At 42.4% G+C, this 13966-nt stretch overlaps 1 protein-coding gene across 2 annotated transcripts; it reads right to left on the reverse strand.

Moving 5' to 3' along the window:
- Positions 1 to 1533: 1533 nt before the first annotated feature.
- LOC145537228 (DNA excision repair protein ERCC-1-like) lies at positions 1534 to 5330 on the reverse strand. Of its 2 annotated transcripts, XM_081568110.1 has the most exons (3): positions 5239 to 5310; position 4423; positions 1578 to 2423 (listed from the first exon to the last, which is right to left on the reverse strand). In XM_081568110.1, the coding sequence occupies exons 1-3, from the start codon at positions 5308 to 5310 to the stop codon at positions 1612 to 1614; spliced, it is 885 nt and encodes a 294-aa protein (XP_081424236.1). In that variant the 3' UTR covers positions 1578 to 1611. The 2 variants fall into 2 exon arrangements, with proteins under 2 accessions (XP_081424235.1, XP_081424236.1); XM_081568109.1 differs by lacking the exon at position 4423 and having other exon boundaries at positions 1534 to 2423; positions 5239 to 5330.
- Between the last annotated feature and the right edge of the window lie 8636 nt (positions 5331 to 13966).

Consider the following 13966-nt stretch of genomic DNA (forward strand, 5'->3'; position numbering starts at 1 on the left):
TTTTATTATGTTGTACTCTCCAACCAGTTTTTCCTTTACTATGTTTTCTATTACTTCAAGGGCTTCCCTGGTGGCTCAGCCGGTAAAGAATCCACCTGCAATGCGGGAGACCTGGCTATGATCCCTGGGTTGGGAAGATCCCCTGGAGAAGGGAATGGCTACCCACTCCAGTATTCTGGCCTGGAGAATTCCATGGACTGTATAGTCCATGGGGTCGAGAAGAGTCAGACACGACTGAGCGACTTCCACTTTCACTATTACTTCAAAACTAAAAATTCCTATGAAAGTGAAAGTTGCATCTGTCTCTTTGTGACCCCAAATTCTCCAGGCCAGAATACTGTGGGTAGCCTTTCCCTTCTTCAGGGCATCTTCCCAACCCAGGGATCAAACCCAGGTCTCCCACATTGCAGGCTGATTCTTTACCAGCTGAGCCACAAGGGAAGCCCAAGAATACTAGAGTGGGTAGCCTATCCCTTCTCCAGCGGATCTTCCTGACCCAGGAATTGAACCAGGGTCTCCTGCATTGAAGGGGGATTCTTTACCAACTGAGCTATCAGGGAAGTCATAAAAAAATTATAAGAAAAATTCCTATAGTTAAGTTAAATACTCTAGTCTATTCCTATTTTTTAAATTTTCTTTTGAAGAAAATTTATTTAATTTTTTATTTTATGTAGGAAGAATCACTATATCTGGTAAGAGATAAAACCTTTTGTTGATTCCTCTCCATACTCATAACTAGTTACCCCAGGTGAATTTACTTAGTAATAGATATTTTCCCATTGTTTTGTTATGCTTTATTCATCACATATTCTATTCTTACATTTATTAGAGCCTTTTTCAAGGTCTCACTTTCGTGTTTACTGATCAATATTTCTGATTTTCATCTGAATTCTGCCATTTCAACTAGTGTTAATTTATAACACATTCTAATATTTGATAATTCTTTTAGACTTTTGTTTCCCTAGGATGGTGATGCACAATTAATACTACAGATGAATGCGGTATCTTTTTTGGAATAAGAGAGAGCTTCATTTAAATAGTCTGCCTCTATAAATCAATCTGTGAAGTATTAGCTTTACACTATTGGTCTTACCATTCAGAAATGTAGCACGACTTTACATTTATTCACATTTTCTTTATTTCTGCCATTAAGATTTCATATTATTTCTTTTTCTCACACTCTTGAATATATTGACTTATTTCCAAATATCTTAGTGGTTTTTTTTTTTGCTTTATTAGAAATGTGTTACTTTTCTGACTTAGTGGTAGGTATTTTGATGTGCTGAACTCTGCAGTTTTGTCTAGTCACTTGAAGTCAATTCTGTGGCTTTTCCAGGTATTTACTAATGTTATCTAAAAATTATCTATCTTTAATTTCTTCCTTTCCAATACTTCTAATTTATTTTCATAATACCTTACTACCCAAACAAGAATTTCCAGAAACACCAAACTTATACATAAATAAAAGCTCTCTTGTTTAGGTCCAGTTTCTAGGAAATGACTTTGTTTTTTTAATAGGCAGGAGACTAATTCTTTGTTTTTTATTTTTTTTTCCTGGGCAAGAAAAAAAGTGCTTTATTATTACACCGAGGACCTCCTTGGCATCTGGGGTCAGTGGGGCACTTTCAAGAAGGGCTCATGGAAGACATCAAACAGCCTTCGGGCCTTCTGGGGTCCCAGGCCTGGGCACAAGGACAGATCTTCCCGGGATGCAGCTATGAGCTGTTCCAGAGACCCAAAAGTAGTCAGGAGGGTCTGACTGTCCATTTTGTTGACTGGCTTGACGGTGGTCAGACATTCAGTCACCCGGGAAACGATGTCCTGTTCCAGCTTCTCCATCAGGAGATCGGCCAGCTTCTGCTCATACGCTTTGTACGTCTCCAGGTACTGCCCAGCCTCCTCGGGGCTCCAGGCAAGGATCAGGGTGCAGTCGGCCAGGATGCACATCTTAGCCAGCTCCTTGAGGGCCTGCTGAGGATCTTTCACGTCCACCTGGACGAGCAGCACCCGCAGGGTGTAGCTCTTCCCCAGGCTCTGCAGCCGCTGGTGGATGTAGTTTGGGTGGAGGTTGTGGTAGCAGAGGCTGAGGAAGAGGGCACAGGTGCTCTGGCCCAGCACATAGTCGGGGAGCATGTCCCCAAACTCCCAGGGCATGTTGCATACGAACCTCAGCACTGGGTTGCCCCTCTGCCAGGGGCTCACAATGATGCTGTTGGATTTTGCTCCTGGTTTGGGGGTCTGGTAGGGGGTCTCTCCTGCCAGGGGTTCTGGCCCCATGGGGCATGTGGCTTCAGCACCGCCTGGAGGTCCAGAGAGGGCGTACTCAGCGTAGGTCTGAGGGCTTGGCGGGGTTGAAGTCTCCACGGTGGGCAGGCTCCGTGTGGATCTGAATAAAGGCTTGGCCCCAGGAGGAGGGACCACATCTGCATCCATCAGTTCAGTTCAGTTCAGTCGCTCAGTCATGTCCGACTCTGCGACCCCATGAATCGCAGCACGCCAGGCCTCCCTGTCCATCATCAACTCCTGGAGTTTACCCAAACCCATGTCCATCGAGTCGGTGATGCCATCCAACCGTCTCATCCTCTGTCATCCCCTTCTCCTCCTGCCCTCAATCCTTCCCAGCATTAGGGTCTTTTCCAATGAGTCAACTCTTCGCATCAGGTGGCCAAAGTATTGGAGTTTCAGCTTCAACATCAGTCCTTCCAATGAAAACCCAGGACTGATCTCCTTTAGGATGGATTGATTGTATCTGCTTGCAGTCCAAGGGACTCTCAAGAGTCTTCTCCAACACCACAGTTCAAAAGCATCAATTCTTCGGCACTCAGCTTTCTTCACCGTCCAAATCTCACATCCATACATGACCACTGGAAAAACCATAGCCTTGACTAGATGGACCTTTGTTGGCAAAGTAATGCCTCTGCTTTTAAATATGCTATCTAGGTTGGCCATAACCTTCCTTCCAAGGAGTAAGCGTCTTTTAATTTCATGGCTGCAATCACCATCTGCAGTGATTTTGGAGCCCAAAAAAATAAAGTCTGACACTGTTTCCACTGTTTCCCCATCTATTTGCCATGAAGTGATGGGACCGGATGCCATAATCTTAGTTTTCTGAATGTTGAGCTTTAAGCCAACTTCTTCACTCTCCTTTTTGACTTTCATCAAGAGGCTCTTTAGTTCTTCTTCACTTTCTGCCATAAGGATGGTGTCATCTGCATATCTGAGGTTATTGATATTTCTCCCGGCAATCTTGATTCCAGCTTGTGTTTCTTCCAGCCCAGCATTTCTCATGATGTATTCTGCATATGAGTTAAATAAGCAGGGTGACAATATACAGCCTTGACGTACTCCTTTTCCTATTTGGAGCCAGCCTCTTGTTCCATGTCCATTTCTAACTGTTGCTTCCTTACCTGCATACAGGTTTCTCAAGAGACAGGTCAGATAGTCTGGTATTCCCATCTCTTTCAGAATTTTCCACAGTTTATTGTGATCCACACAGTCAAAGGCTTTGACATAGTCAATAAAGCAGAAATAGATGTTTGTCTGGAACTCTCTTGCTTTTTCGATGATCCAGCGGATATTGGCAATTTGATCTCTGGTTCCTCTGCCTTTTCTAAAACCAGCTTGAATATCTGGAAGTTCACGGTGCACGTATTGCTGAAGCCTGGCTTGGAGAATTTTGAGCGTTACTTTACTAGAATGTGAGATGAGTGCAATTGTGCAGTAGTTTGAGCATTCTTTGGCATTGCCTTTCTTTGGGATTGGAATGAAAACTGACCTTTTCCAGTCCTACGGCCACTGCTGAGTTTTCCAAATTTGCTGGCATATTGAGTGCAGCACTTTCACAGCATCATCTTTCAGGATTTGAAATAGCTGAACTGGAATTCCATCACCTCCACTAGCTTTGTTCGTAGTGATGCTTTCTAAGGCCCACTTGACTTCACATTCCAGGATGTCTGGCTCTAGGTGAGTGATCACACCATCGTCATTATCTGGGTCGTGAAGATCTTTTTTGTACAGTTCTGTGTATTCTTGCCACCTCTTCTTAATATCTTCTGCTTCTGTTAGGTCCATACCTTTTCTGTCCTTTATCAAGCCCATCTTTGCATGAAATGTTCCCTTGGTATCTCTAATTTTCTTGAAGAGATCTCTAGTCTTTCCCAATCTGTTGTTTTCCTCTATTTCTTTGCATTGATCGCTGAGGAAGGCTTTCTTATCTCTCCTTGCTATTCTTTGGAACTCTGCATTCAGATGGGAATATCTTTCCTTTTCTCCTTTGCTTTTCGCTTCTCTTCTTTTCCCAGTTATTTATAAGGCCTCCTCAGACAGCCATTTTGCTTTTTTGCATTTCTTTTCCATGGGGATGGTCTTGATCCCTGTCTCCCGTACAATGTCATGAACCTCCGTCCATAGTTCATCAGGCACCCTGTCTATCAGATCTAGTCCCTTAAATCTATTTGTCACTTCCACTGTATAATCATAAGGGATTTGATTTATGTCATACCTGAATGGTCTAGTGGTTTTCCCTACTTTCTTCAATTTAAGTCTGAATTTGGCAATAAGCAGTTCATGATCTGAGCCACAGTCTGCTCCCGGTCTTGTTTTGGCTGACTGTATAGAGCTTCTCATCTTTGGCTGCAAAGAATATAATCAACCTGATTTCGGTGTTGACCATCTGGTGATGTCCATGTGTAGAATCTTCTCTTGTGTTGTTGGAAGAGGGTGTTTGCTATGACCAGTGTGTTCTCTTGGCAAAACTCGATTAGCCTTTGCCCTGCTTCATTCTGTACTCCAAGGGCAAATTTGCCTGTTACGCCAGGTGTTTCCTGACTTCCTACTTTTGCATTCCAGTCCCCTATAATGAAAAGGACATCTTTTTTGGGTGTTAGTTCTAAAAGTTCTTGTAGGTCTTCATAGAACCGTTCAACTTCAGCTTCTTCGGCATTACTGGTTGGGGCATAGACTTGGATTACTGTGATATTGAATGGCCTGCCTTGGAAACAAACAGAGATCACTCTGTCGTTGAGATTGCATCCAAGTACTGCATTTTGGACTCTTTTGTTGACCATGATGGCTACTCCATTTCTTCTAAGGGATTCTTGCCCACAGTAGTAGATATAATGGTCATCTGAGTTAAATTCACCCATTCCAGTCCATCTTAGTTCGCTGATTCCTAGAATGTCGACGTTCACTCTTGCCATCTCCTGTTTGACCACTTCCAATTTGCCTTGATTCATCGACCTCGTCCATAGGAATGAGGAATTTCTTCCTCGTGGGTGGGCCAGAAGGCTTGTGTACTCCCTCTTCGTCCATCGTCCATCGCAAGCTCCTTCTGGGGCCTGGATGCCTTCCCCTCCCTCCACCTCCTCAATCTCTTAGACGCTGTACCGATTGATTGGCAGCTGCCAATCGCCACCGGCAGTCTCCACCCCCGACCCCTCTCGCCCTAGCCCGGCTTGTCCTTGCTCCCCGAGGACCCGCCTCCTAGCCCACGGCTGCGAGTTAAAAGCCAAAGGGAGATAGAGGCTTCCCACCGCCCGCGCGGCCAGCGCGGCCCCAGGCTCCTAATTCTTTGTTTTTTAATACACATCCTTTATTATATTAAAGAGGTAGCTCACTATTCGTATATTTGAAAGATGTTAACTGTAAGAAGGAGTTAGATTTTAACAAATGCCTTCTTGGCATTTACTGAGATGACCACACATTTGTCAATAATATTTATATTTTTTACTAAAATCTTTACATTTCTGGGGTAAACAATATGTCACTAAGGCTTAAAATTATTTTAGTACGTTTCTATATTTTAGTTGCACCATTTTGATAATGCCCACATCAGTGAGAGGCAGTATAGCATAGCAAGTGTCCGAATTCAAATCTAACTGGACCCCACAATTGCTTAATTCAGTACTGGGTTGTAATTAAAAGCATGGGCCCTATCGGCTGAGACAACTAACTTTAGATCCTGGTTCTGCCACCTAATAGCTTTGCTAGTTTCTTACTTTGGATAGCCTCACTTTCCTGTTCTTAACATAGGGGCATGATAATATTTACCTTATAGAGATTGCTGTGAGGATCAAATGAGCTAACTTGTGAGAAATGCTTAGCACAGTGCCTGGCATGGAGTATTTCCATATTAGATGGCTGCTATTATAAAGATCGGGCTTGCCTGGTAGTGAAAATGAAAGTGAAGTCGCTCAGTCGTGTCCGACTCTTTGCGACCCCATGGACTGTAGCCTACCGGGCTCCTCAGTCCATGGAATTTTCCAAGCAGAAGTACTGGAGTGGGGTGCCGTTTCGTTCTCCAGGGGATCTTCCCAACCCAGAGAGTGAACCCACGTCTCCCGAATTGCGGGCAGACGCTTTACCAGTAAAGAATCTGCAACGCAGGAGGCCTGAGTTTGATTCCTGGGTTGGGAAGATCCCCAGGGGAAGAGAATGGCAACCCACTCCAGTATTCTTGCCTGGAGAATTCCATGGACAGAGGAGCCTGGCGGGCTATAGTCCATGGGGTTGCAAAGAGTCAGACATGACTGAGTGACTAACACCTTCACTTTCATTTTAAAGATGATATCCCTTAGTGATAATAAGCCATGTTTTTCATATCACTTTATCTTTTGAATCTATTCTTACATTTGTGCATCATCTTTATCTGTATCATTCTTACTATATTTCCCTCTGAAGATAATTTTAAGAAATATATTGTACATTTCAAAACTCACGGATAATTTATATAACGTATCCTTCAAAGGTTTGGGGAAGAAATTGCCTTATAAATCCATTTGGCCTGGGTTTGTTTTGAAGAGAGTGATTCATTAATATTTTTCCTGCTTTCTTCTCTGTTTATGAGAATGCTGCTAAGTCGCTAAGTCGCTGCGGTCGTGTCTGACTCTGTGCGACCCCACAGACGGCAGCCCATCAGGCTCCACCATCCCTGGGATTCTCCAGGCAAGAATACTGGCGTGGGTTGCCATTTCCTTCTCCAATGCATGAAAGTGAAAAGTGAAAGTGAAGTCGCTCAGTCGTGTTCGACTCTTAGCAACCCCATGGACTGCAGCCTACCAGGCTCCTCCATCCATGGGATTTTCCAGGCAAGGGTACTGGAGTGGGGTGCCATTGCCTTCTCCGTTTATGAGAATATATTCAAGTAATTCTGACAATTTTTTCAAAGTGAAAAAAAACTGAATTTCAGAAATTTTCTTTGCATCCTGAGAACTGTTGATCTACTTATCTATCTTTGCAATGATTTCAGAATGCAACTGGTTAATGGATGGTTTTATCACGCCTTCTGTAAGAAATACGGTCTTCATCACTTTACAGAGGGGTTACCTTGGAAGCTGACATTTATTTGACTGTCTAAACCTTTTTAACAACTATACTCTGATGGGTTTTATTTCCCTGTTTATCTAATCAGAATTTTGTGTGAATCTTTCAATTCCCAACTATGAATGGAAAATGGAAAAGTCTTTTCAGAAATGGATGAATAATTAGTGTCTGTAGCCCTTCAGTTCAGTTCAGTCGGCTCTTTTCGATCTCATGGACTGCAGAGTGCCAGGCTTCCCTGTCCATCACCAACTCCTAGAGCCTGCTCAAACTCATGTCCGTCGAGTTGGTGATGCCATCTGACTACCTCATCCTCTGGCGTCCCCATCTCCTCCTGCCTTCAATCTTTCCCAGCATCAGGGTCTTTTCCAATGAGTCAGTTATTCACATCAAGTGACCAAAGTATTGGAGCATCAGCTTCAGCATCAGTCCTTCGAATGAGTATTCAGGGTTGATTTCCTTTAGGATTGACTGGCTTGATCTCCTTGCAGTCCTAGGGACTCTCAAGTCTTCTCCAACACCACAGCACAAAAGCATCAATTCTTCGGAGCTCAGCTTTCTTTACTGCTCAATTCTCACACCTATACATGACTACTGGAAAAACCACAGCTTTGACAAGATAGACCTTTGTCGGCAAGGTAACGTCTCTGCTTTTTAATATGCTGTCTGGGTTGGTCATAACTTTTCTTCCAAGGAACAAGCGTCTTTTAATTTCATGGCTGCAGTCACCATCTGCAGTGATTTTGGAGCCCAAGAAAATAAAGTCTCTGTTTCCATTGTTTCCCCATCTATTTGCCATGAAGTGATGGGACCGGATGCCATGATCTTAGTTTTCTGAATGTTTAGCTTTAAGCCAACTTCTTCACTCTCCTCTTTCACTTTCATCAAGAGGCTCTTTAGTTCTTCTTCACTTTCTGCCATAAGGATGGTGTCATCTGCATATCTGAGGTTATTGATATTTCTCCCGGCAATCTTGATTCCAGCTTGTGCTTCATCCAGCCCAGCATTTCTCATGATGTATTCTGCATATGAGTTAAATAAGCAGGGTGACAATATACAGCCTTGACGTACTCCTTTCCCAATTTGGAACCAGTCCGTTGTTCTATGTCCAGTTCTAACTGTTGCTTCCTGACCTGCATACAGGTTTCTCAAGAGACGGGTCAGATAGTCTGGTATTCCCATCTCTTTCAGAATTTTCCACAGTTTATTGTGATCCACACAGTCAAAGGCTTTGGAATAGTCAATAAAGCAGAAATAGATGTTTTTCTGAAATTCTCTTGCTTTTTTGATGATCCAGCAGATGTTTGCAATTTGATCTCTGGTTCCTTTGCCTTTTCTAAATCCATCTTGAACATCTGGTAGTTCTTGGTTCATGTACTGTTGAAGCTTAGCTTGCAGAATTTTGTGCTTTACTTTGCTAGCATGTGAGATGAGTGCAGTTGTGTGGTACTTTGAAGATTCTTTGGCATTGCCTTTCTTTGGGCTTGGAATGAAAACTGACTTTTTCCAGTTTTGTGGCCACAGCCAAGTTTTCCAAATTTGCTGGCATATTGAGTGCAGCACTTTCACAGCATCATCTTTTAGGATTTGAAATAGCTCAGCTGGTATTCCATCACCTACACCAGCTTTGTTTGTAGTGATGCTTCCTAAAGCCCACTTAACTTTGCATTCCAGGATGTCGGGCTCTAGGTGAGTGATCACACCTCGTGGTTATCTGGGTCATGAAGATCTTGTTTGTATAATTCTTCTGTGTGTTCTTGCCACCTCTTAGTATCTTCCACTTCTGTTAGGTCTATACTGTTTCTGTCCTTTATTGTGCCCATCTTTCCATGAAATGATACCTTGGTATCTCTAATTTTCTTGAAGAGATCTCTAGTGTTTCCCATTCTATTGTTTTCCTCTATTTCTTTGCATTGATCACTTAGGAAGGCTTTCTTATCTCTCCTTGCTATTCTTTGGAACTCTGCATTCAGAGGGATATATCTCCTTTTCTCCTTTGCCTTTCCCTTCTCTTCTTTTCTCACCTATTTGTAAGGCCTCCTCAGACAACCATTTTGCCTTTTTACATTTCTCTTTCTTGGGGATGGTTTTGATCACCGCCTCCTGTCCATCGTTCTTCAGGCAGTCTGTCTATCAGACAAACAGATTCAAGGGATTAGATCTGATAGACAGAGTGCCTGTAGCCCTTCGCTGCTGCTGCTGCTGCTGCTAAGTCGCTTCAGTCGTGTCCGACTCTGTGCGACCCCAGAGACGGCAGCCCGCCAGGCTCCGCTGTCCCTGGGATTCTCCTGGCAAGAATACTGGCGTGGGTTGCCATTTCCTTCTCCAGTGCATGAAAGTGAAAACCACGGACTGCAGTCTACCAGGCTCCTCGGTCCATGGGATTTTCCAGGCAAGAGTACTGGAGTGGGGTGCCATTGCCTTCTCCGGGACTCCAGCTATTCAACATCAACTGGAAAATGAGCTAATTTTAATGAGGAATAAACTAGTGATCAGTATCACCTGTGCATCTGGAGATACTGATATACCAAAAAAAAAAAGAATGCCCATTTGGAATGTACATATTTGTGAGTGCATGTGTACCAAATCATAATATAAATTGAAGAAATACCTATGACGCATAAACAATACAAATTAAATTGCAGAGGATCTTGCATGTGAAATACCATGGGAAATTCAAGCTGAAACTGGTAACTGTTTTTTCCAGTTTGATGACACAGCAGGGGGAAAAAATCAACAGTGATTGCTTTAAAACAACAGAATCTATTTTTAAGCAATAAATGAATATCCTTAATAGAAGGGTTTTATCTGGGAACAGAATACACCGCGATTTCAATGCCCTGTAAATTATAAACTCAACCTATGTCCAGTCAACAATATACAAGTTAACCATATGTCTCAATTCACAAATCATTAATTTTCTATCATTTTAATTAGAAACAAAGATAAGCAGGTAAATTGTAACAGCTAATGCTTCTCGAACCCTTTCAGAATAGTTGAAAACAAAGAATTATATGTAAAGTCAGTTGTGATTTAAAAAAAACCTTCATCAGATTCCACAGGAACAAAACTAATTCATTAAAAAAGAATACAATTATCCTGTGGTCAAAACCAAAAAGATAGTGAAACAATCAAATGATGCCTTGTAAATACCCTAATCTTATGACCCTTGATATCCAAAAGAGGGCATATGGAAAAAGTGACATTTACTCTCTAATATTTGGCAAATTAAGACCAAGGGTGACTGAGAGGAATGCTGGGCTACTGAAAACAGACATTCCAACCGCGAAATAAATGTGAAGGAACCATTTTTTGCACCAACAGGCATTATGGATAAGAAGCCTCAGCAGGAAAGGCACACACTCTACATACCTAGAGAGAATAATGGCTCCTCGATTGACACTAGCCCAGGACTTTAGGTTCTTCACACCAACACGTTCTATGAGTGTTTTTGCAAAACAACCTTCTCTTCTCCTTGTAGCCCTTCAACCACCCTTAAATAGCCAGAGACTTCTGTATGGAGACACCACAAATAGTGTTGTGGGCTGTAGGCTGGAACACAGCAGCAGCAAACAGTACTATTTGCTAATAATAATAGGTGATTATTACACGAGTTCAAAAGAGGAAGGTGATGTTTCACATTTCTGTGCATAGCATGACTCTGCCCGCCTTTCTAGCAGTATCAGCTGACCATCTTTTATAAAGAATAATGAGTTATGTGACTTAGCAAAGGAGTAAAAACATAATTCTGATAGAATAAATTGAGAGTTCAAAAATCCCTCGGAAGCATGGTGCACTGATATATGAGAGAGTTTAACTTTTTACCTATTCAGCATCTTTAAAAAAATACAGCAACATTCGTTCGGTGGTGGATTACAATAATCCTTTTGTTACTAAACCATTACATAACTTTTAGAATTCTTTCCTGTATCAGTCAAAGTTAATTAGATTTATTGGAAGAACATGCCAGTTGAGAGGCTTCTACATCCTTACCTCCAGTCTTAGCTTTTACATCTGTATGTGTAATGTTAAGACATTGTGAGAATACAGAGAGTATGTTCCCTAAGTGTGTTTAAATGTTTGGTTACTCACCTCTATTTGACTGACGGGGGGAGAGTGAAGATCCATTAGGACTAATGGTTCTGAGGCTAGCCCAAAATGCAAGGGGAAAAGAAGTGTTAAGTATTCAGAGACTATAATGTACATACATTAAGAATTCATGTATATTATCATATGTGAAACAGAACACCATTCCATGCTCGATGCATGAGACAAATGCTCAGGGCTGGGGCAATGGGATGACCCAGAGGGATGGGATGGGGAGGGAGGTGGGAGAGGGGTCCAGGAAGGGGAACGCATGTAAACCCATGGCTGATTCATGTCAATGTATGGCAAAAACCACTACAATATTGTAAAGTAATTAGCCCAACTAAAATAAATAAATTTCTTTAAAAAAATAAAAAAATAAAATAAATAAATAAAACATTCCCTGTAAAGCAAAACAAAAAAAAAAAGAATTCATCTAGTGGATCAGTGAGTATGCAACTTCATTTTTCCCAGGTCATGCCCCTGTTCAAGCCTAAGGAAAAGAAAAGAAAACAAAAGAAAAGGTTGTCTGTTTCTACCCACTCTACTAAATTGGAAGGTAATTCCAAGGTGCGTCTACCCCTGACAGCAAATGGACCCTTTTAAAATGCTGAAGGGAGGGGACAGCAATTTCCTACCGCTTTTGAAAACACTCCCTGATGAACCTGTAGCGTGGAAATTTGCCTACCTTCATTGTTTACACCAGCCTGGATAAAAGGAGGACAGTTTACCAGGGTCAAATTTGTTTATAAGGTATTTCTTCCCTTCAGGGTGGAGAAGAGAGAATAACAAAGTCTTATTTGCAAGTTTCACAAGTCAGAAATTCCAGCAAGAGACAGTTGCAGCTGTGCTACCCAGAGAACCACCAAGCTGTTCTATTTGTGAACTGAAATTCATGATAAAACAATTATTTCAGCCAGGCAGTAACAATAATATCAAGCCAGCTTGTGTGGAATTAGGGAAAGCCAGAGTGTCCCATAGGAGATGTGGTTTGCAATGGTGGGCAGAGGTAAGGGAACCGGTGTTGACCCAAGTTACGTTTAGTATAAAGAGTCCTTTGTTGACTCGCTGTGATAACAGTTCCTCATTTGTTAGATCATTGGGTATAGAGTTATATAATTCAGCCTTGCCCTTCTCTCCAGCCTACTGCGGTAGCCAACACCTCCTACTTCTAGTCTCTGGACTGCAAAAGCCACTTCCTATACATCAGCCAAATTTGACTTTTAGAGTAGGGCAGGTCATTTTGTAAGTTGGAAGGGAGGTGGGGAAAGGTGGCTAGGAATGAAAGCCTCTTTTTTCCCCCCTCCTTCCTTTCAAATAACTAGAAACTTCTGCCTTTTGTTTGACTCATGCTTAGGATTCTACTCAGTATTACAAACCTATCAGACACCATCCGGCACGTTGTCCTGATAACTTTCACAATGCTTGTCAAATGCCACAGAGGGTTTTTCTCAATTATTTAAAGGGCAGTTTGTGCCAGTGTTCTTCTAACCATTATGATTCTGCTCCTATTATCTCACATTTAACAGAGATTGATTTCTTGCCTAATATTAGCTGGAGAATTCTATTTGGATCAGTCCGGTAGAATTTTTAAAAATGTAATTAGCCTGAGAATTCACCCCACTCTTCGATTTAACTGCTGCTTGAATACCTCCTGTGACGCTTCTGCACTTTCTGCAGGGCATGTGGAACTCTGTTACCGGGGTGAAGCAGTTCATGGCAGGAGAGCAGCCCATGAATTGCTATGAGCTTGTCACGGAGGACCCTGCATATACGTGTGTTTCAGGCTACAATTGTCCTCCTAAGATTAAATAAAAGCATGCGTTGATTACCGTTGGGCTCCAGTTAAGGAACAGCTGGTGTTCCTATCACACTTGCATTAAACAGAAACTTGTAATTTAGCTATCCAGATGTACATTTTTTGAAAAAATCAAAATATATAATTGCATTTGCTTTGTCCACTTGTTATTCAAAAGTATCTGGAACTCTACCTTAGGGCTCCTCCTACCCTTTAAACTCCGTTAAAGAGGGGGACTATTCGTACAGACCAACATTTCCCTTTCTGAGATCAGGGTTTTAAAGGGAAATAAAGAATTTATAGAAAAAAGAGGACTCAGGAAGGAAGCTGATGAGTGTTGGTGAGATATAAATATATATGTATTTTGCCTTCAGTAGGCCGATGTATTTATTGACTAAGGTCATTTTTGGAATTATGTATTTCATCTTATATCCAGAGTGACTAGAAGCGTCCAGCTTTGAACCGCACTGCATTTCTCATTGGTACTTCAGGTCCTGCAGCTCTGAAAACTTTGCTGCCTCCCTCCCCCCCCCACTCCCACCCCCATTCCCACCCCTACCCCCACCCGCATCCCCTCTGGGTCAGGGTGTAAGTTCTGTTTGTTCTCGCTTTTGTAAAGCCGGAGCGTTATGATTTGCTGCCCCAGCCCCCTCCCTTAATAATGAAATGGCAAAAAGCCCTTGCAGTGGGGGCTGGGCCGGCGGGCTGGGGGAAGAGGCGCCACACCCCCTGAGAATAAAGCCCGCGCTCCGCTCCACGAGACCC

Source organism: Giraffa tippelskirchi, chromosome X, assembly GCF_054371585.1.
Source record: "Giraffa tippelskirchi isolate mGirTip1 chromosome X, T2T-mGirTip1v1.2.pri, whole genome shotgun sequence".
Taxonomy (NCBI): Eukaryota; Metazoa; Chordata; class Mammalia; order Artiodactyla; family Giraffidae; genus Giraffa; species Giraffa tippelskirchi.

Bases quoted from the DNA above. Each gene is read 5' to 3' on its own strand.
- LOC145537228 (XM_081568109.1), bottom strand. From the start codon at position 5,317: ATGGACGATGGACGAAGAGGGAGTACACAAGCCTTCTGGCCCACCCAC. The intron at 2,424-5,238 runs GTCGATGAATCA...TGATGGATGCAG, and splicing joins TCCTCATTCCTATGGACGAG to ATGTGGTCCCTCCTCCTGGG.